This window comes from Mesocricetus auratus, unplaced genomic scaffold (genome assembly GCF_017639785.1).
Source record: "Mesocricetus auratus isolate SY011 unplaced genomic scaffold, BCM_Maur_2.0 Super-Scaffold_100676, whole genome shotgun sequence".
Taxonomy (NCBI): domain Eukaryota; kingdom Metazoa; phylum Chordata; class Mammalia; order Rodentia; family Cricetidae; genus Mesocricetus; species Mesocricetus auratus.
The window spans coordinates 37,536,425-37,558,740 of record NW_024429266.1 but is presented as its reverse complement, the minus strand read 5'-3'; the positions used below and the strand labels follow the sequence as shown (position 1 = coordinate 37,558,740).

At 46.1% G+C, this 22,316-nt stretch overlaps 1 protein-coding gene across 1 annotated transcript; it reads left to right on the top strand.

Annotated features, from left to right (window-relative positions):
- Window positions 1-8,155: 8,155 nt before the first annotated feature.
- Rnasel (ribonuclease L) lies at window positions 8,156-22,182 on the top strand. The gene is given in 9 exon segments (XM_005071446.4): window positions 8,156-8,362; window positions 9,180-9,339; window positions 10,607-12,212; window positions 12,897-12,982; window positions 15,836-16,041; window positions 16,549-16,609; window positions 16,611-16,682; window positions 18,966-19,099; window positions 20,154-22,182. Coding segments are annotated over 7 exon segments (2,202 nt in total). The 5' UTR covers window positions 8,156-8,362; window positions 9,180-9,339; window positions 10,607-10,732; the 3' UTR covers window positions 20,317-22,182.
- Window positions 22,183-22,316: the final 134 nt, after the last annotated feature.

The window sequence follows — 22,316 nt, the reverse complement described above, 5'->3', positions numbered from 1 at the left end:
GTGTGAGAATAGCCTAAATTACATAGTGAGATCCGGATTCAAAAGAAGAAATATTTTCATGTGATGTTATAGTTAACTGTTTATACACAGCTATATATCCGACATCCTGTTGGCCTTCATCTCTCCCTAAGCTCTCAGGGTGATCAGAGCTCAAATACCCCTTAGACTTACACCCTACATCTAGATCCAGGGTTCTTGGGTGACAGCAGAAGGGATTCTGACATTGAGGGCCTAGGCAAGAACATGGGAACAAAGTGGTGGCTCACACCTTTAATGCCAGCACTTGGGAAGCAGAGGCAGGTGGATGTTTCTGAGTTCAAGGCCAGCCTGGCTTACAGAGCGAGCTCCAGGACAGTCAGGGCTGTTACACAGAGAAACCTGACTTGGAAAACGAACGAACGAACACTCAGGCAGGTCTTGACCTCATGTAACCCAGACAACAACTGTACTGATTTCTGAGGGAGGAACGTGTGGGCAGCCGTGGATCCATCTGTCTGCGTGAGACGGGCAGAAAGGACCAGGACCAAGGATGGAGGGAGGACAGGAGTGCTCAAAGTATGCAAGTGGAGGTCAGAGGACAATTTACAGGAGTTGGTTCTTAGCATCTACCAGTGGGGTTCTGTCGGTTGAACTCAGGTCAGTGGTGGCAGCAAGCTCCTTCCCCTGCTGGGACTGGGACATCTTGTTAGCCACGAGGCCCTGGGTCTCCATTTTCTACTGCTGTCGATGTTTGTACAAATAAAAAGACAATCGCTCCTTAATGTTGCCAAGGGTCATCAGCTCCCTTTGCCAGACTACAGATTCCTGATTTAATGCATGTCCTCATCCCTAGTTTTCTATATATTTTGTCTGCTGCTTGGAGAATTCCAGAACCCCAGATGAGAAAATATAAGGTGGTAGGCATTATTTAACTCAGCATGTCACAGATAATGCAGCCTCCACTCAAAAGTCAGCCAGAACAATGCAACAGAATGGCATTTCCATGACAGAGGAAGGCCAGCTCATATTTTACCTTCTGCTGCCCCCCTGTGGCCATGGCTATGGTTTTTCTTAGGCTCGTCTGAGTTCTGTAGTTAATACATACACAATTATGTGTACATGTGTGTGGCTATGTGCCTGTGAATGCAGGTGCCTGAAGAGGCCAGAGAAGTATGAGCCTTGGAGTTGTGATTATAGGTGGCTGTGAGCCACTCAGTGTGGGTGCTCGAACCCTACTTGGATCCTCTGGAAGAGTAGATGTACTTCTAACTGCTGAACTACCTCTCTACTGTTTTATAAAGTTTGCTTTTTCCTGTGGAATTCTATATAATGACTAGAATTTGTTTGGTTCATTAATTCATCTTGGTGAACATATGAAATTTGGGTGAAATCAGAATTATTAACACAGTGTGTTTGTAGGAGTTAAGCCAAGATTTCCTTAGTTCCTTTAGGACTAAAATTGAACTTAATCTGGAAGGTCTTGGGTAAGAGACTGTTCGGGTGTCCAGGGACCATGACGTGCCGATTCGATGTGAGTGGAGTGCTAGCAATTGGTCCCGGTATCCAAACCGCTTTGGAGAAGAAAAGAAAGCCTGGCGTTAAACACCTGAGTCCGGTCCTAAGGGTGAGAAATGCCAGGGGGTTAGGCGCTATGCCCCAGGGTAGATGCCCTCACCTGTAGGAAGCAAAGTTAGGTGGGCAAAGCTTGCATCCTTTCCTTCAGTCAGACCTCTCATGTCTTGGCAGCAGCTAGAAGACGCTGCCCACTCCAGGGGAGGGTCTTCAGTTAACCCTTCCAGGAAACACTCTCCCAGACCCACCAGAGGCTCGTCTGTCTCTGTGCTAATACCAGATCCACTCAAGGTGACAACTGAGACTAAATGCCCACAGTCACTAGTTCAGGCACGACTTAGACGTTAAGTAAAGCAAGAATGTGTGGAGTTTTAAAGATTTACAGTGCATTTCCATGTAAGTAAGAGGTTCCCATTTTAGTTAATTCTACCCTGCCACTCCCAGGGCAGCCGCTACTGGGACATCTTGTTTCAATGACAAAAGTTACACAACTAACTAATCTCATGTCTGTGGCTAATCAGTATATCGCTCCATTTCTTAGACTCTCACTTCGTATTATAAAATGTGACTATAAATAGCACTGGCTTCAAAGAGCTTTCGTGATGATGGGAGATGTATGAAAAGCATGTAACAAACAGCTTGGTGGCATGCTGGAAAAACAGCAAATACTTGTATGTGGCAGACACTGCTCTAACTAGTTTACATATGTTAATTTCTGTAATCCTCCAGTGAATCCTATAACATTAAAAATACAGAAGCTGAGGCCCAGAAAGTTTAAGGGAGTCCATCAGAGGTAAAGAGGTATCAAGTAGCAGTTAGCTATTGCTGTGTAACAAGCCAGGCCAGACCATTACTGATGGGGGACTGTCAGTGCTCAGTTGATCTTACCCCACTGTCTTCCGCCCAAGATCCCAGAAGGCTTTGGGGAGCGAAGTGCATGTCTGGAAGGGAGCTCAGAGGCAAGCCCTGCAGTCCAGGTTCTTTTTGGTCAAAGGAAGGATGGAGGCAAACACAGCTTTGCATTTTGCGTGTGGGAAACCAGTCAGGGGTGGGAGGAGGTGGTGGTATGTCCTTACACTTGCTGGGGACATGTCCTTACATTTACCTGGGCTTGCATTTTGTCTCCATGTCTCTACTTCAGGCTTCCCACTGGCTCCTGGGCCTGCTCTCTACTCTTGGTAAATGATTCCTTCTCCAGAGTTTAAAGCCCACGCAGGGACTGGGGCCTGTGAATGGACGGATCTCTTCTGCCAGAAGGTGATCCTAGTCTGTCTCCCGGGTCATCTCCTCCTCCTCGTGTTTCTTGGTTCAAGATGGTCCTGGGGACGTCCTGCAACACGGAGCCTTCTCCATGCTTCTCTGTCTCAACACGGACCCTTCCCCACGGCGGGCAGCTGGTGCCAAGTGCCACTCTTCTGAGCTCATGTGATGTGACGGCTAATAAATTATTGTGTTTTCCTCACAAGGGTCACTTTAGCTCTCTGCCCTGGCTTTGATCCAGGGTCGAGTTTCCTATTGGAATCGGATGTTGGCTCTCCTCTGTTACTCACAGGGTCTCTGATTCATGTGTTAATCATACAGAGTTTTATTATCTGTGTGCTTTCTAAGTGGCCTCAAATAATTTTTAGAATTGGGGTTTGGAAATCATAAAAAAAAGTAACAAATCAGTGTGCCAGCCTTAGACCTGCAACTGCTCTGAGGTTTGGTCTGGGTTGCTTAAAACTCTTCTGTCTTGAAAAGCCAAAAGCAAAACAAAAACACAAAACCCCAAACAAACAAAAAAGATAAAACAAACAAAACCTGTTTTCTGGGAAGAAGTTCCAAAATGATTCATTCAGAATAGCTGGATTCTTTCGCAAGTGGAACTTATTTTCCAATGTATCTATCGTGGCTCAATTCTAAAAACGAGAGGAAACACATACGTGAGCAAAACGGCCCTGGCAGCTCTCCGCTCAGCGGCTGTATATGGTGCTTCCCCAGACATAAACATCCCCACCGAACGTCAGCAGCAATTAGAGAAGTCATCCCATGACTGTGGGGGAACAAGACAAAATCACGGGAACTGGTAATGTGAGACCAAACACCAGACAGGCAAGATTCCCTGTCACCACAAAAAGAGCTGAACGCCGCCCTCTGCTGGCTAACCCGAGTGACTGCTGTCAATCTAGCTCCCCTTTGTTCGGTCTAGTTCCTAGAAAACAAAGGCAGCCATCAAGACATTTCTCCCGCTTCCAGTTGCGCATGGATCTTTATTCCCTTGTACCCCAGATCACCCGAGACAGCCCCAACCCTGCCAGGATCATGCAATCAAACCCAGGATTTCCTCTGGGCTGAGTTCTTCCAACACGGCTCACGACAGGCAAGCTTCCTGGGCGCACACAGACTGTGGTGGGTGAGAAGAATCATCGTTCCCCAGGAGTCTTCCTCATATCATATGCTCAGCTACTGCTACGTCCCGCCCTGCTCGGGGCGGACACTGGCTGGATTACCCTAACAGTCTCTGTTACAGGAAGCACTTTAGACACTCCATTTAGCAACGCTCAGCAGAATCGTAAATGACTTGTGGATCAGGTGGCAGTCAAAACCAGAACAGTTTTACAACGCCAGCCCAGAGCCATGGCCAGACAGCTGGTTAGTTTTTGTCCATTAGATTTGGCCTGTTAGCATGGCTGTGGGGCATTTTCTTGATTTATGACTAATGTGGGTGGTGCCACCTCTAAGCCAAGCCGCCGCCGGGGTTCTGGGTTGCACAAGGAAAACAAGCTGAGCAGGCCAGGGGGAACACGTCTGTGAACATCCCCATGGTCGCTGCATCAGTTCCTGCCTCCAGGCCCCTGCCTTGAGTTCTGCTCTGGCTTCCCTTGATGATGGAGTATATAACCCGCTAGTTCCCTGAAGGCAGGGTTTAAGTGAGTCCACAAGATCCAAGATAAACAGGTATCTGTTAGGGAAGCACTTACACAATTAATAGTAAATAACCTGCCCAGGTCTTCCTGCTCCTGAAGATGCGGTCTCTACCCTTTGGGAGTTCCCACTGCTGCCCAAGAGAGCGAGCCAACCCCTCCTCTTCCTTATACGAGGTCACATCTGCACACCTGAAGCCACACCCTTAGGATGCGGTCCACTGGTTAAACAAGATGCCACTGTTGCTGTGACCACCTGCCACCCAGGGGGTTACATCCCCACCGAGGGGTTACATCGCCACTGAGGGGTTACATTGCCACCTACGGCCTGGCGCCTTTCCACTCTCAGCTGTGCAACAGGCACACCTCTTACAAATGTCATCACCGCTCTTGTCCCTTGCCTCTCTTGTCTGTTTTCTCCATCGTCTGTCTGTCTGCCTCTCGCATGTCCCCACTCCAAGAAGGCCTGCCCCCAGTAAGCCCCTTACACTAACTCTATTATGTGTGGCATGTTCTCTTAGGGGCATACGTTGGCAGGATCTGCCAAAAGGTACCCACTTCACCAGGTTTTATTTATCTATCTATCTATCTATTTATTTTTGTCCTGTCAACCTGCAAACCCAATAAACCCTTTCTCTCCAGGTTGACTTTAATCCGTGTCTTATCACACTGTGCACGGAGTGAAAATGAGGCATAGTGACAGACTGATCTGTCAGCCACCTGAAACCGAAGCCTGGCACGAGCTTTCTGTAGTTACGGATTAAGTTTGGTTGCGGTTTATTACCACAGAGGCACCTGAAGTGCAAACAGAGTTTAGCCTTTCCCAACTTGCCGGTTTTGGTGGCCGTCTCGCACTGGGTGGGATCCAAAGTCCTTACAGGGGCAGGCGATTCCGACCAGTCTTGAAACTCCACTTCCTGTTCCCTCTTACCCCAGCTTCACTGCTCTCTAAGCTGCTCCTCAATGACACCTGAAGTCCTTCTGCCTCTGGGCCGTTGTACCCACAGCCCCTACTGAGGCTTTTGTGCAGTGTGCTTTTGCCTCTGTAGTGCCAGGTTCGCGGAGCCCAGAGACCAACCCAAGGAGTCGGCACTTCTTTTTTTTTTTTTTTTTTTTGGTTTTTACGAGACAGGGTTTCTCTGTATTGTTTTGGAGGCTATCGGTCCAGCCCGGCCTCGAACTCACAGAGATCCGCCTGCCTCTGCCTCCCGAGTGCTGGGATTAAAGGCGTGCGCCATCACCGCCCGGCTGAGTCGGCACTTCTGATGCAAGAGCAAAAGGTTTCTTTTTATTGTTCAAGCTGGCCAGCTTGGATCGCAGTCCATGGCGGGGGAAATGAGACCCCAACCAGTCATAAAGAGAAGTTTCAAAGGGGCAGACCATCAGGTTGAAGGGCACAAATTTTAGAGTTCCCATGGTTACATAAGGTCATACAAAGTACAGAGTAAAGCAGTAACTATGTATTTTAAGGTAAGACAGGGCACAGGGTTACAGATTTACAGAGTCACAGGGTCTGTCCGTTATCCCCTGGCCTGGGGATCTTTACAACCTTACAAACAGCAATTAGCAGACAGGAATGTTGACCCGAGTGGTGGAGAGTCACCTCCCTTTCTCTGAGAGCAGGGCTCAGGCACCAGGCACAGCATTCCCAGTCATTAGAAGTTCCTTTTCAGGGCCTAAGTTTTTAAACTTTTATTAGTTTTAATTTTTGGTTCCTCAGCCTCATCTCCCAGTCTTTGCTCAAATGTTACCATCTGAACAAAGCTGCCTCCTCCTTCCCCGTCACCCTGTGGAGACTCCCATCCTGGTGTGTGTGTGTGTGAGTGAGTGTGAGTAGTGTGAGTAAATGTGTGAGTGAGTGTGAGTAGTGTGTGAGTGAGTGTGTGTGTTTAGTGTGTATGAGTATGTGTGTGACTGTGACTCTGTGAGTGTGAGTAAGTGTGCGAGTGTGTGTGTGAGTGTGTGAGTGAGTGTGTGTGAGTAGTGTGTGTGAGTAGTGTGTGTGTTTAGTGTGTATGAGTATGTGTGTGTGAGTGTGAGCGTGACTATGTGAGTATGAGTAAATGTGTGAGTGTGTGTGAGTAGTGTGTGTGTGAGTGTGTGTGTGTGTGTGTGTAGGCCAGTAGATAACCTCACTTAGCATTCTTGAGGTACTGTCCACCCCTCATTGGCTTAGAGCATACCAAGTAGACCATGTTGGCTGTTGGAAGCCCTGAGGACGCCTTGTCTGTGCCTCCCCAGCAGTGGGGTTGTAAACGCACCACCACGACCCATTCTTTATTACTCAGGCTCTTGGGATTGCACCGCTGTGTCTCCTTTCTTTTCTGTATGAGTTCCAGGCATTGAATTCAGGTCCTGTGCTTACAAGGCAAATGTATTATTGACCGTCCTGTGCCTCCAGGATGTAAAACCTCCCACATCTACATTCTTTTTCCCTGTGGGTTTTCCACACTACATGACTGAATTGATTTTCTTCCCTGTCTGGCTTCTGTGACAATGAAGGTAGATGTGTCCTCTGTGATGTAGCCTAGTCTCCAGAACACAGCAAGCTACTTAATCACTTTATGCCTTGGTTTCCTATATGTAAAATGGGGTGAAAAACAGTAGTTACCACAAGAAGATTTGCTTCTCTGAGTTAGTATCTGTGAAGTGCTCAGAACAGTTCCTGAAGTACACTCAAGAGCTATGCAATTGTTTTCTGTCATTAGCATAATTACCACTGCACAAACATTAACAAACACCACCACCAACACCTCAACCACCACCACCATCACCACCAACACCTCAACCACCACCACATTACTACCAGCACCATCAGAATCCTTGTGACTATTTATTATCTGTTCAGATAGCAATATAGCACACACAAAGACAGATTGGACAGCGAATGTATTGAGGCTCTAGAACAACACAGCAGCCATGAAGCCTAAAGAAAAAGGGACTGCCGGCTGGGCGTTGGTGGCTCATGCCTTTAATCCCAGCACTCAGGTGGCAGAGGCAGGAGGATCTCTGTGAGTTCAAGGCCAGTCTAGTCTACAGAGTGAGTTCCAGGACAGTCTCCAAAACAGTACAGAGAAACCCTGTCTCGAAAAACAAAAAAAGAAAAAAAAGAAAGAAAGAAAGAAAAGAAAAGAAAAAGGAACTGCCAGGAACTCCATCATATCAGGATATCCTAGTATATGCTATTAAAACAAACAAACAAACAAACAAACACTTATTTATGGAGCTGAAAAAATGGCACCTCCGGTAAAGTTGCTTGCTAGACAAGCCTTCTAACCTGATTTTGAGCACCGGAATTCACGTGCAAATGGAAGGAGAGAACCCACACCACAGGCTGTCTTCTGATCTCCAGCAGCCTGCCCAAACACACACAATATTCCTCCTCTACTCCCGCAAGACTGCTTGTAATTTCTCTGTTCCCATTAAGGAGCAAGCTCCATCCATGCAGAACTTCAGCTTTGTGTAGTAAGCCCCTGCATCCCAAGCGCTACCAGTCGTCTCTGGCAACAGACTCTCTTCCTGCCCTGCACTGCACTGGCTGCATGATGGGTTATGTGTTTATTTTCATGTTTCCCTCCAGGAACACGAGGGATTTGTGACAACAGAAGATACAAGAGCGATTAGTCAAGTTGGGTCCTATAACCTGAAAGGCTAGAGCCTTGATGCCTATCAAATCTGTCCCCCCCCTCGTGCTCAGGGTAGAGCCTTTGTTTTCTTTCAGGGGGTGAAGATTGCTCCGCCTGAGTGTGCACTGTGCACACACCTTCTGTTCTTCCGTTTCCTCACTTCTTTCTTGGCTCCACCCTGATGGCTCAGTGACGTGCCACAAGGAAATGTTTTCTCTAGGGGGGTGGTCTTAAAGGATTGTTGCTGCCAAAAGAACGATCGCTGAGGAGACTGTTTGGAAGGTAAGGGGCGCTGGAGGAGAGCTGGCGGTGGCTGAGGCGTCGTGGCTTGCCTAATCTCTTGGACTGGGTTTGGGGAGGGGGATGATTTTGAAAGCCTGGAGGATTTGCGCAGCAGCGCTGTGATCCCGAGCCCTCCCTCCTAAGGTTGCCACTGTCCACACACTGTTTATTTATGGGCTCTGCTTCTGGGGCAGCTCCGGAACTAAAGAGGAGGAAACGAAAGTGAAAACAGATTCCTTTACTTCCGGGATGGGATGGGGGGGTGAGATGGGGGGAGCGCTTTCCATTCTAGACTGGGTTTTCCTCCTCAGACCACCTCAGAGGCAGTTGTAAGTCAGCACCGGCTGCAAAAATGCTTTGGTCAAAGACTCGCGTGGTATTCAGATTATACTGCATATGCAGATCTCAAATGCTTTGTATATTTTGTAGCAGACACAGCTGTTTAGATGTTCAGGCTAACAAGGGCTGGCCTATGGCTGAACTGGATCTAGCCCTAGACTGTGAGGCCACCGGCCTGAATGACACTCCCGAAGGAAGTGTCCATCATCAGGAGAAGAGGGTTTGTTACAAAGAAAAATATGCACAAGGAAGTATAGTAAACTCTGCCATTCATCCAATGCCCTGTATTGGCGGCACTCCCCAATGCTGTCTCCTACGGCCCTGTTTATTGCTGTCCTCTGCTGAGAGAACGATATTATAAATCAGCAGTTTAGGAGTGTTCAGTCAGGAAGTGAAAGTCAAAAATTGCACACCCAGAAACTCAAAGCTGAGCTCATGATTCACATTTTTCCACGACTACTTCAATAAAAACGCGCAGGGATATGAAGAGGACAGATGTGGAGAACTCAGCAGCGAGTGTGGGGTGACCAGCCTCACCAGGGATAAAGAAACTCAGATGGACAAACTCAAAGAGATGCACTCTTCTTCTTAAAGAGCTTGCTTGTGCCCTCCCCACCCCCAGAAGCCGCCAAGGCTAGGTAAGTACGTTTATAGAATATTGAAAAAGGAGTTAGTTTTCAGGACTAGTCATGAAACGTTAGGACGTCTATTACAAGAAATCTGTGATAGGAAAACAAGATAAAATTAGCTCAATTTTCTACCACACTATTCAGAATTGTTTTGAACTGTTCAATTTTTGTGTATTTTGTTTGCTTCTTTGTTTTGTTTTTGAGACAGGGTTTCTCTGTGTAGCTATGGATTCTGTCCTGGAACTCACTCTGTAGACTAGGCTGACCTCACACTCACAGAGATTCACCTGCCTCAGCTTCCTGAGTGCAGGATTAAAGGCATGTGCCACCACTGCCCGGCAGTTTTTTTTGTTTTTTGTTTTTGTTTTTTTGTTTTGTTTTGTTTTGCGAGACAGGGTTTCTCTGTATTGTTTTGGAGGCTGTCGGTCCAGCCTGGCCTCGAACTCACAGAGATCCCGCCTGCCTCTGCCTCCTGAGTGCTGGGATTAAAGGCATGCGCCACCACCGCCCGGCCAGTGTTTAGCTTTTAAAATATCATTTCGAATATCAAAATATTGAAGATTAGAACATTGAAGTAAACATGAAAGTGCAGAGTCACTAAGCATAGTCTTACCCAGCTTGCAAATAAATCAGTGGGAATGAAAACAAGAAAAGGACAAGGAGAGGCCACCACTGCTGCTAGGTGTGGCGGAGGCGAAAGTTTATTGCAGATAAAAGGGAGAGCAGAGATCAGGAGAGGCAGGGACATCTGGGAGAGTCCAGAGTGGACATGACTAGACTGAGCTGGATCATGTGGGGAGAGGGGGAGCGGAAGGGAGAGAAGAAAACCAGGAGCAGCAGCCAGGAGGTTTAAAGATACAAAAGGGACAGGTAACCAAAATCTAGATTATATGGGGAAGAGCATTTTGGGTAACCATGGTAGACTGCCGAGTCTGCCAGCCATATCCTGTAGCAGGTGGTAACTGAGGGATGCTGGGAGAACCTGGTAGCCAGGTCTGCTTTGACGTGTTAACTAGGCACCTCAGCAATTTGTCCTGGGTTTGAAACTTAACACTATACACATATACTAAATATTGGTAGCAGTTGCTTTGGGGGCGTGAGACTGTGGAGTAATAATTTCCTCATTTTAATTGACATATATTCACAATAGTCTACAAATTCCCAATTAAGCAAGTAAATATGTTTAGCGAAGGCTTCCTATGGATAAAGCAGAGTTCTGAGTCAGCTGAATTTTCCTTGTCTGAAATAACAAAATCGCCTCTTCACTTGTCTACAGAGGGGGCATCAGAAGACAGAACACACAAACCCAGTTTATACCCAAGACTCTCCTTTCATCCCAAAGAAACAAGAGTTCGTTCCTCACGGAAAAGGCTAAGAGTTCTAGGCATTGGAATCGACTATCATGGAGAACAACCATCATGACACACCCCAGGATGGATCCACAACCTCAAGTAGTCAGAGAACCACTGGGGAAGATGGTGGTTCGTTGATTGATGCTGTGAAAGAGGGGAATGTTGACAGGATTGAGCAGTTGCTGCAAAGAGGGGCTGATGTCAATGCCTGTGAAGATATGGGGGGCTGGGCACCTTTGCACAATGCAGTGCAGCTTGGCAAGGTAGACATTGTTGATCTCCTGCTCCATCATGGAGCTGACCCTCATCAGAGGAAGAAGAACGGGGCCACTCCCTTCATCATCGCTGGGATCAATGGAGATGTAAGCCTGCTCCAGACATTCCTCTCCAAAGGAGCAGATATCAATGAGTGTGACTGGAATGGCTTCACAGCGTTCATGGAAGCTGCTGAGCATGGCAAGGTTGAGGCCTTAAGATTCCTTTTTGATAATGGAGCCAATGTGAATCTGAGGCGAGAGACAACAGAGGACAAAAAGCGAATGAAGAAAGGAGGGGCCACGGCTCTTATGAGTGCTGCTGAGAAAGGCCACACAGAAGTCTTGAGTATTCTCCTCAATGACATGGGGGCGGAAGTCAATGCCCGGGACAATAAGGGCAGAAATGCCTTGATCTGTACTCTGCGGAACCCAGAGGGTAAAAACGTGGAGGAGATCATTCATCTTCTGCTCCAACATGGGGCTGATGCTAGCGTGAGAGGAGAGGGAGGGAAGACACCTTTGATCTTGGCAGTGGAAAAGCAAAAACACACAGGTTTGGTGCAGATGATACTGAGTCAGGGGGGAATAAACATCGACGACAGAGATAGCCAGGGCAAGACAGCCCTGCAATTTGCTGTTGAGCACAACCTGAATGAAATAGTTCAGTTACTGTGTGATAAGGGAGCCAGTACCGAGTATGGGGATCTTGTTGAGATAGCCAGGCGAAATTATAACTCTTCCCTCGTAGAGTTTCTTCTAAGTCATGGAGCTAAGGATCGAACTGGTCCTCCTGATGAAAACTGTTTGCTTCACAGTTCACGTTGGGGGAAACCCTTGAAGAAACTCCACAGTATGCCTCGACCCATGATTGGCAAACTCAAGATCTTTCTGGAAGATGAATTTAAAATTGCTAGCACTTCTGAAGGGGCCGTCTACTTGGGGTTCTACGACAATCGAGAGGCGGCTGTGAAGGTCTTCCCTGAGGACAGCACACGTGCACGAAACGAAGTCTCCTGTCTGCAGAGCTGCCTTGGCCACAGTAACTTCGTAACTTTCTATGGAAGCGAGATCAGCAAGGATTGTTTTTATGTGTGTGAGTCCCTGTGTGAGTGGACATTGGAAGAGTTCCTGGGTGAGCACAGAGAGGAACCCATGGAGAACAGTGAAGATATGTTTGCCCGCAATGTGCTATTGTCTGTTTTTAAGGCTGTTCAAAGACTACACTTGCAAGGATATGCCCACCAGGATCTGCAGCCACAAAACATCCTAATAGGTAAGGCTTTGTGGTAATTTCTTATGTGTGGCTGGGATAGAACCTCCAAAAATAAGAGATTTGTAAGTAATGAAGATTTATTTCTAATCATCATGGAGATAGCGGGGATCAGCTCTTGAGGGCTAAGTCCCTGACTTACTCATCTTTAGATCTGTCTCCCAACTTCTATTATTCTTTCATCCCCCTTTATTGGAACTCAGTGGCTTTTTCAAGAAGGAAGAAGAGCCTGAAAGGGGCAGGGAACTGTAGCTCAGAGCCAACACATTTCTGGCCCATGATGGTGGTCTAAAGTACTGGAGCTGCTTGGGGCTGGTGGACTTAACTGAATGGAAAGTGATTCGAAGACACTGTCAGACTCAGAACCTTGTTGGGTAGCGGCTAGTTAGCCATAGGATGTAATCTTAGCTATGGCCAGCAGACCCTTTACTGTGCTGTGCCCCAGGAGCTGTGTAAGTGGACAGCTGGTGAACCTCACCCTCATCTTTTCCTACTCTCTGTCCTGTAAAGAATAAAATGTGTGTCCTGCTCTTGACAGGTACCTAATAGATCAAACAAGGCTGGACATGAGTGAATAGTATTCTTATTGATCTTCAGAGATGATAGATTGTATAACGTGTTACATATGTATTTAAATGGTTTGACTACAGAGAGTGTTTTTTATGCATCTCTGAAACTGTCCCTTAGATTCCAAGGAAGCTGTTTACCTGGCAGATTTTGATCAGAGCATCCAAGGCATGGGAGATCCACTGTACATCAAGAGAGACTTGGAGGTAATTTCTGTGGCCTAGTTAACTTTTCTTTTCTCTGCTTCCTTATTTGTTCATTACCCCACTTTGTAGTGCCAGGTAGAGAACTTCTTATTTTAACACGGAAGGGAAGGCTTACCACAGCTTCCGTCCACCTGGTCCACTGTCCTCACTACTGTAGGGAAAAGGGTCCAGTCAAAGAAACACACTTTGGCCCTGCAACCAGAAACAAAGAAATGTACCCTGACCCTGAAACCAGTGCCAAAAGAACACACTTTGTCCCTGGAATCAGAATCAGTGAAAGAAATGCACCCTGGCCCTAAAATTGGAGCCAAAAGGCTAAAAAGGACCAGAGAAAGAAACACACTTTGGCCCTGAAACCAGAGCCAAATCTGACCCTAATCCTGTGCAGAAAACTAACCAATCCTCCAGCAGAGCTATAGCCAATCTGAGCTCAGCACTAAAATCTGACCAATCCCCACCCTGGAAGCCCTATATAAACCCAGCGTCTGTTCAGCTTGTGTCTGTTCGTGCTACCCAGCTGTCCTCTGCCACTCTGGCAGAGGGCAGCCACTCTCCTGGATCCTTCCCTCCCAATAAACCCCTTGGATGAGCTTTGGGTGAAGATCTTCTTTTGCGGCGGCAACGGAACAGAGGCGACCCTGGGCAGAGCAGAGCAGAGAGAGCAGGGCTGTAACACTTGCCCGGGAAACCTTCCCTTGGCAGAGGGGAGTTGTTACACTCTGCTCCCTGCTCTCCAGAGTCAATACACTGGGGAAGCTTTTCTCTGAGGCAAGGCTGTAAGCTGGTCCTTGGTTCCCGAGCTCCAGGATACCTTTCCACCTGAGCTGTGTAACACTCAGTATTCTGTGACTCCCTAGTGCCAGAATACCTGACCCACTCCTGTTCCATCCTGATCCGACTGAAATGCCAACAACTACCTTGCATACAGTGTTATTTCTGGGTGTTTCTCCTGCAGGAGAACTTTCACTGGGCAGAGGAGAAGGTGAAATAACTGAGTTGGTGTGGAGTTGCTTTTCACTGTGGTCCCTTTCTTTATCTCTAACTGTTCCCTTCTTCTTCCACCAGCTAAATAAGTAAACGGAGGGTGTCTCTTCTTCAAAGACTTCTAGGAAGCATTTCTGAGTAACTCAAAGGTTTCTTCTGCAAATAGTTTTCTGCCTAAGGACAAGGCAAATGAAGTTTCTTCCCAACTGTATTCGAACTTACGTGCTGAGTACCAAAGAAAGCCAGAAATGGTGGCTCCAGACAGTTCTGGGGAGATTGGGGTCAGCCTTCAGCTCCAAGGACACAGCTCAGCAGAAGCCTCCTCGACACGGAGCCATGCCCTGTGTACTGATGCTGCCTGGCTTATTTAGACATGGCTGCACAGTTCTCTCCTGGATAGCAGTCAATGGGCAATAGTTTTGGTTCTGGGTTTGGTGGTTTCTGAGTTCAGTGTCTACCCCCCCCCCCCCCCCAATCTGTGTAACTCTCTCTTGTGCTGACCACTGCCTGCTTCTCTCTTCTACCAAAGCCTAGTTCCCTGGGCTAGCACTGTGTCCCACCTGATCGGGAATGACTCTATTATCTGCTTCCTCACGTAGCACTGGGTCCAGTTCCCAGCTTGTTCTAAGGTGTCCCCTTCCTTTAGACTCCTCCCTTTCTTGATTTACCTACATTCTAGCAGAACATTCAAGACCCAGGTAGAATCCTGCTGCCAACAAGCCTGTCCCATCAACTCTGGACCAGGATGGTCCTTCAGAAGCCTAAACTATGTAGGCCATGTGTAGCCTTGAAGAGCCTACTGTGTAGGTCATGTGTAAGGATTCAGGCACTATGCTGGCCTCCCCCCTGTCACCTGGCAGAATGCACTCAGGCAGTACCCTGGTCAGCCCAGGTTCCATGATTGCGCAGTCTGAACGCAGGTGCAAAGGACCCCTTTAAAAGACAGACCTCTGCCCACTTACCATCTCTTTTTCTCTCCCTTTCCCGCTGTTCCCCTGGGCAGACAGGACTTTTCTTGTCTCCCTCTTCTCTTCTGTCCTCTCTCTGTCTCTTCACCTCTTTTCTCTCTCCTCCCCCCGCCCTTTCCCCGTCTAATAGAACATCTCACTTAAGCTGTCTGCCTAGCGTGTTTGTCTCCTCACCTTGGTCACCCTGTCCTGCCATGGAATCTGCGAAGGTCCCCCTCGCTCTTTACCATAACAGCATGTGTGGCCCTGAAGAGCCTACTGTGTGGCTCACGTGTGGCCCTGAAGAGCCTACTGTGTGGCCTTGAAGAGATAGTTGTGGACGGACCTTTGCCTTTCTCACTAGAATCCTGCAGATTCCGAGTCCAGAGTATTAACAGGACACCACAGGCCCACAGGGTACAGCCCACAGGTTCCTTGAAACCCCTCCCATCTCCGTTTCCACACTGTTGGACCGACTGCTTTTGTGTCACCCTGAGAACCTGAAGGAGGAAGGATTTGTTTAGATCAGAGTCTCAGGCTGGAAGTGAGGACTTATAGAGCAGCTCATCATAGACAGGAAGCAAAGCTGAACCTTAACTGGAAGGGATAGGTCAAGGTATAGCCACCAGGACAACCCCTACTGGACCACTTCTTCCTGAGGTCCCACCCTCTAGTATCCCACTAATTCCACATAAATCCACTGAAATTTTGAGTCCATCATTGGCCGTTAGGCCAGAGCCCACATTATCATAATCTTCTCCATAAATGCTATCACAGACACACCCAGAGATGCCCTTACCAATCTTCAGGCAGATCTCTGTCCAATGAAATTGATGACCACAATACTATCAAATCCTTCAAGATTACCCAAACAGAGAGGTAACACATTGCAATTTTGGTTTGATTTATGACTTCTGTGCAGGCCCTTGGACGGCTGGTCCTCTACGTGGTAAAGAAAGGCGAGATCCCCTTTGAGACACTGAAAGCTCAAAATAATAAAGAGGTGGCTGAAAAATCTCCAGATGAGGACACCAAGGACCTCATTCAGTGCCTGTTTTCTCCCGGAAAGAATGTAGAGAGCTGTGTGAAGGACCTACTTGGCCATCCTTTCTTTTGGACTTGGGAACAGTAAGTAGAACTTGGGTATGTGATACAGCAGTGAATCTCAAGTTTCCTAATGCTGCAACCCTTTAATACGGTTCCTCACGGCGTGGTGACCTCAACCATAAAGTTATTTTGTTGCTGCTTCATAACTGTAATTTTGCCACTGTTATGAATTGTAATGTAAATATCTGCTATGCTGGATGACTGATATGCAGTCCCTATGAAAGGTCATTTGACCCCCCCAAAGGGATCATGACACACAGGTTGAGAACCATTGTGTCATGGGCTTCCAGATGGAGATGAAGAAGGGGTATGGGCAGCTGTCAGGGCTGGACATCAGCAGGCCAGGCTTTCCTCTCCCATGGCACAGCAGGCAGTGTGTCCTTGGGAGGGGTAACAACCTGCTGTGCTCTGGTTTGAAGTGCTGAAGCAACGGGGTGGCCTCAGCAGAAATTTCATTAAAATTCGAAGCATCTCAGTTTTCTCTTTTTTGGAAAAATATAGTGACTATGGTATTTCTACCATTCTCAGACGCTTCAGAGTGCTTCGGGATGTGGGTAACGAATCTGACATTAAAAAACCAAAAAAAGAATAGCAAGCTTCTCAAACGACTGCAGTCTGGGACGCCTGAGTCTTCCAGAAGTTTCAATCAGTGGAAATCTAAGGTATGAACACTTTCTGTGGCCTAGGAATAAGGGTATGTGTAACAGTTTATACTTCCTAAACAACAACAAAAAACCAAAACAAAAAACAGTTTATGCTTCCATTTTGCATTTGTTTTATAAACCAGCCTGTTGCTATCAGGAAGTGAATGAGGTCATTTTCTTCTCTCCAAGTGAGCTCCCTTGACTCTTGACTTTCTGCTCCCTCTTTCCGAGTCCAGAGCCCCTAAGGCACAGTTATTAAGTTCTACCTTAGGATAGCCTTAACCTAGTCCATTTTCCAGTCCTCAAGTCTGCCCAAAAGTTCTGTTATATCCAGAACAACTTACTAAATAGAGCCTAAGCCGAGGAGGTTCTCTACCATGAGGCCATAGCCTAGACAGACTGGACACCTCTGCTGCCTGTGTACAGTGGAGGGACTCAGGCACTATGCTGGCCCGCCCCTGTCACCTGGCAGAATGCACTCAGGCAGTGCCCTGGTCAGCCCAGGCTTCCATGGCTATGCATTTTGCACAAAGTGCAAAGGACCCCTCTAAAAGAAAGGACCCCGCCCACTTACGCTTTCTTTTCCTGCTGTTCCCCTGGGGAGACAGGACTTTTCTTGTCTCCCTCTTCTCTTCTGTCCTCTCTCTGTGTCTCTTCACCTCTTTTCTCTTTCCTTACCTCCCTTTCCTTTTCTAATAAAATTTCTGTCTGCCTGGCGTGTTTGTGTGTAGCCACCTGTCGCCCTGCCCCTTCCTACCGAGGAATCCGCCAAGGTTCCCCTTGAGCTTTATCATAACAGCCCCAGTTCTGAGGACCCACAATGAGTTGAGAAAACACAGTATGAAAAAAAAGAGAATCTTTCAAATTCTTGCTCTTCAGAACAAATTCTGCCAAACTTGAATTTAGGGGACCTCTATAAAACTAATTACCATTTCAATCTTGTATATATCACCAAACTTTAATTAATCTAAATTTACAAACATTTCTCAAGTCCAATTATGTTTTAGGTCAGCATCAGGGTCAGGGTACCATAAAGTGAAATACAGCATGTTCCGTGAGACAGAGATATCTGCGGAGACGGTGCTGTGTGATGCCGGACATGTACAAAGCACCCTGGCAGAACCCATGGTCTTCAGGGCTTTGAGACCTGCAGCCTCTCTATTTCAGGCCCCTGCTCCTCTCTCCGTCTTTGTTACTGCTTCTCATTTTGTTTTCTTTCCTTCACTTGTCTCCACTCGCGACTGCTGGCTTAGTGTATATTTTTGTTGATCTTAGTATGGAGTACTGAATGCATGTATATGAGATTTCAGCTCTAACTTTAATTTTTTAGAAATGGACAAACTTGAAAGTAGAGACTTTTCTTTTTTCGTCTTTCGAGATTGGGTTTCTCTGCGTAAAAGTCCTGGCTGTCCTGGAACTCGCTTTGTAGACCAGGCTGGCCTTGAACTCATTGAGATCCTTCTGCCTCTGCCTCCCAAGTGCTGGGATTAAAGGCATGTGTCACCACTGCCCAGCTGAAAGTAGACATTTTTATATAAGTATATGATACACCTTGAGCACATTCCACCATGCCCTTTTATCCTCCCCTCATAACCCTCCCCCTTTCCTTAGTCTCTCTTGCTCTAGGCCATTTTACTTCTATTTTCATGTCAAATACACATACATGGGTTTATGTATCTAAGCAAAATTCCATGTTATTTATCTGAGAGTGACTTAATTTGCTTGCTATGGCTATCTCTATTTGCATCAATTTTCATGCAAATGACATAACTTGGTTTTTTTTTGGCTGAAAAATATTTCATTGTGTACATAAACCGAATTTTCCTTACCTGTGCTACTGTCGAGGAACTCCTAGGTTGGCTCCACATCTTGGCTGCTGTGAGCAATTCTGCAATATCTCTGTGATATGTTGTCTGAGATTCCTTTGGATAAATACCCAGCAGAGTTGTAGCTTGCTTCATTTGGTAGATGTAGTTTTAATTTTTTGAGGAATTGCAGTACTGATTTTCATAGTGGCTAGACTATTCAACACTCCCACAAAGGCATAATTTCTTGGAAACTGGTAAGTACAGACTAAATGAAATCAGTCACTTATGATGCCTCATTCAAACACAACACAACTGCCCCATGTAGCATAGTGTGTGTGTGGTGTGTATCATGTACTTTCATTTGTTTCCATTTGATTTGTTTATTGGTAGAGAGAATTTATTCAAATTTGTGTTTGGCCTTTTGATATTAACACACCATCAGGATTTGTTTCACGTTGTTATCATTTCTTGGGGACAATGTTTTGTTTTTTAGATCGACAAATCTGTTATGAAAGAAATGGATGATTTTTATAAACACCTCAGAAATCCTTATCGGAACACTGTGGGTGACCTACTAAAGTTCATTCGGAACATAGGAGAGCACATCAATGAGGACAAAAACAAGCAGTAAGTGTAGTTTTCATTCTTGTGGTCATACGTGGAGGGAGAACAATTAGAAAATCCAATTCTACGTCTGTCAGTATGGAAAGAGGAACACTTATTTTGATAAAAGCAAGTTGGAGAGTGGGGGTGTGGCACATGTCTTTAATTCCAGAACTCGGGAGGCAGAGGTAGATGGATTTCTGCAAGGTTAGCCTGTTATACACAGCAAGTTCCATGCCAGCCAGAACTGCACAGTGAGACCTGTCAGAGAAGAGGGAAGAGAAAGAGGAGGAGGTCGCCCTCCTTTTCAGCGTTGCTGACTTCTGTGTGGGCAATGTAGAAGACAGGGCCACTGTATAAACAAATGCAGAGTTACAAAAGTTGAGCCCATCCCCACATTAGTTAAACCATCTTGTGCTATCAAAATTGTGAGCTGTACGCACCTTGCAATTCAGGATGTTTTCTTTTTATTAATACTATTATTTAGGTATTATATATAAGGAATTGTATTACCATTGTGTTTAATTTATTATTCTTTAGAATTCTATATATAAGCACGATATTTACATCATTTCTGCCCTTCCCTTTCCCCTTCCAATTCTTCCCCCCTCAACTCCTTCTCAAATTCCTGACCCCTTCTTTAATTGCCTCATACATACATACATACATACATACATACATACATACATACAAATACTGAGTTCACTTAGTGTTGCTCACATGTGTCTTTGTTTAGTGCTTATCACTTGAGATTGGAACCTCTCAGAGGGGTCTCAATCCTGGAAAAGACTGGTTCTCTGTCTCTCAGCACCCATTAATTGCCTGTAACAGCTATGTATTTTGGGGTAGGGCCTTATGAGACCACCCACCGTATTACTACCATTTTTATGAATGAACAAACACATTTGGAAAGATTGAGTTGCACAGTTATTAAAGAGTCAGGAAGCATCTTATTCATCAGACTCTGAAGTCCTTATTGTTCCTGCTATAGCATCAAGTACAGCGAGCTGCCAGGGTATACTCTAAGAATGAGAAAGAGTCCGGGGCCAGTCAGCTAACTATTTGTGTTTTCTTTCAGTATGAAGGAGAGAATTGGAGACCCTTCCCATTATTTTCAGAAGAAATTTCCAGATCTTGCAATCTATGTCTATAAGAAACTAAAGAACACAGAGTACAGCAAACATTTTTCTCAGACTCAACCAAGCCTCTGTGTCCCCCAGGCAGTGGGACCACAGAGCTGAGTCTTGCAAATTCAAGGAATAGATTTTTAATCTGTGTAGTTCTTGGCAAATTGCATATCTCTGATCTCTTAAGTAATATGGTTGCTTGTGAGGGCTGAGTTAGAGAACCAGTGTGTCAGCTTCTGATACACTGTTCTACACAATTACAAAAACAGTTTACTACACAACTACACTACTCCATTCTGTGGATAGAATTGGGAGAGCCTTCTGTTAAGATTTCATTTTCTTAAGAAAAAGTGTGTGTGTGAGAGAGGAGAGGGAGAGGGAGGGAAAGAGGGAGAGAGTGGGGGCAGGCACACAGGCCGCATGTGGAAGTGAAGTTAGTTCTCTTCTACCATTATACGGGTTTCAAGGATCAAATTCATGTTGTGAGACTTTCACGGCAAGCACCACTGGCCATTTGAGTCATGTCACCAGCATGATTCCTATCACATTGATTGCACCAAAGGAATGAGTGTCAAGACCTCTGTGACTGTATGTTTTGTTTATCTCATTCTTTCAGTGATCTTGCAAAAGAGAATTTATTGTCTGCATTTAAGAACAGAGGCTTGGAGAATCTGAGTGACAACCTGTGCAGAACAGTGTCTAAAAAGATGCAGTGTTATTGTTGCATCTCACATGGGGGCTTTGAAAGCAATCACATCTCTTCTGGGTGAGACTCGGAAGGAACATGCCATCATATGCCAAAGGGCTCCAGGAGGCTGCGTCAGTCGTTCAGTATTTGGTCCCTAGCTAAAAGAATTCCATCCTTCCTGGAAGCACCTCTACTGGGTTCTCATGATCCCAAGGTCATAGTTCTCACTTGGAGTCATTTGTTAGTGTCATAGCTAGGGGGAATGGCACTACTGTGATTGAGTACAGGGATGCCATCAAGCATTCTGTGATGCATGAAGTAGCTCCCTACAACACCACACTCTGCAGAGTAAGTATCAGTGGTGCTGAGGTTGAGAAAGACTGTCTGAAGGGATTGGGGCGCGTTTGAGCTGGCCAGGGTTTAGGGATGTGAAGTGCATGGAACACCTCCCAGAAGAATGGCTTAGGTGTATCTTCTTGATGCTGGATCTGAAATGAAGTGGGTCCTGGTGTCCACTCAGGAATCCTCCTCCTCCCTACTTCCATGCTCAATGGTGCACACGGTCTACTTGTGGCGCTCTACCTAACTCCCTGACACATTGTCACCTCAGGGCATGCTTCATCCCACTTTGTACTTTTGCCCCTCACCCCAGCATCAAAGGTCCTTAAGGCCTTTGTATCTTTACTGCATGGTAATTATGTTTGCTCCATGGTAATGCTTGATAAATGTTCACTGCGTAACGAAAGAACCATCCTTGCACATCAATGATGATGATAATGACGCTGCTGCTGCTGCTGATAAATTGTATGGACTTTTGAATTTATACATTACACCTACATGTTTTTAAATCTAATTTTGTCTTGAAAACAGTACTGTAAGGTAAACACTGGGATCTTTATTTTGATAATGAAACCAAGGCTAGAAATATTTTTATGTACTCTGGGCATATAGTATGAGATGTCACTGTCTTGATTTGGACAGATTTTCTGGTGTGACATCTAGTGTTCTTTCCACCTACCATTGTGGTTGCTGACATGGAGCTTTGGAATGGGAATTAAAGGGAAGGCATCTTAGCGTCTTTCCTAAAAGGAGGCATCTGGAAATGACTGATGGCTGTCACTGCAAGAAGTTACGGTCCGCTGGAAGAGACAAACTTACAGCTTAAAAGAAGATTTTTGAGCAGAGTGATTGCTTTAGGGTTTAAAACTTGAGCTTTCTTGTCTGACTTGGATTTGTCAATCAAAATGTTCATGTGTGAAGCATGTCCAATAAAAATTGAATCATTTTATTAAGTCAGACTTTCTGTACCCTGTCCCCATGCCTCTTACATACTGTGCTCAAAGCACTAGCTGGGGCAGTAAAGCAAATGAAGGAAATAAGGGATACAGATAGGAAAACCAGCCTTGTTTACACATGCCATAATATG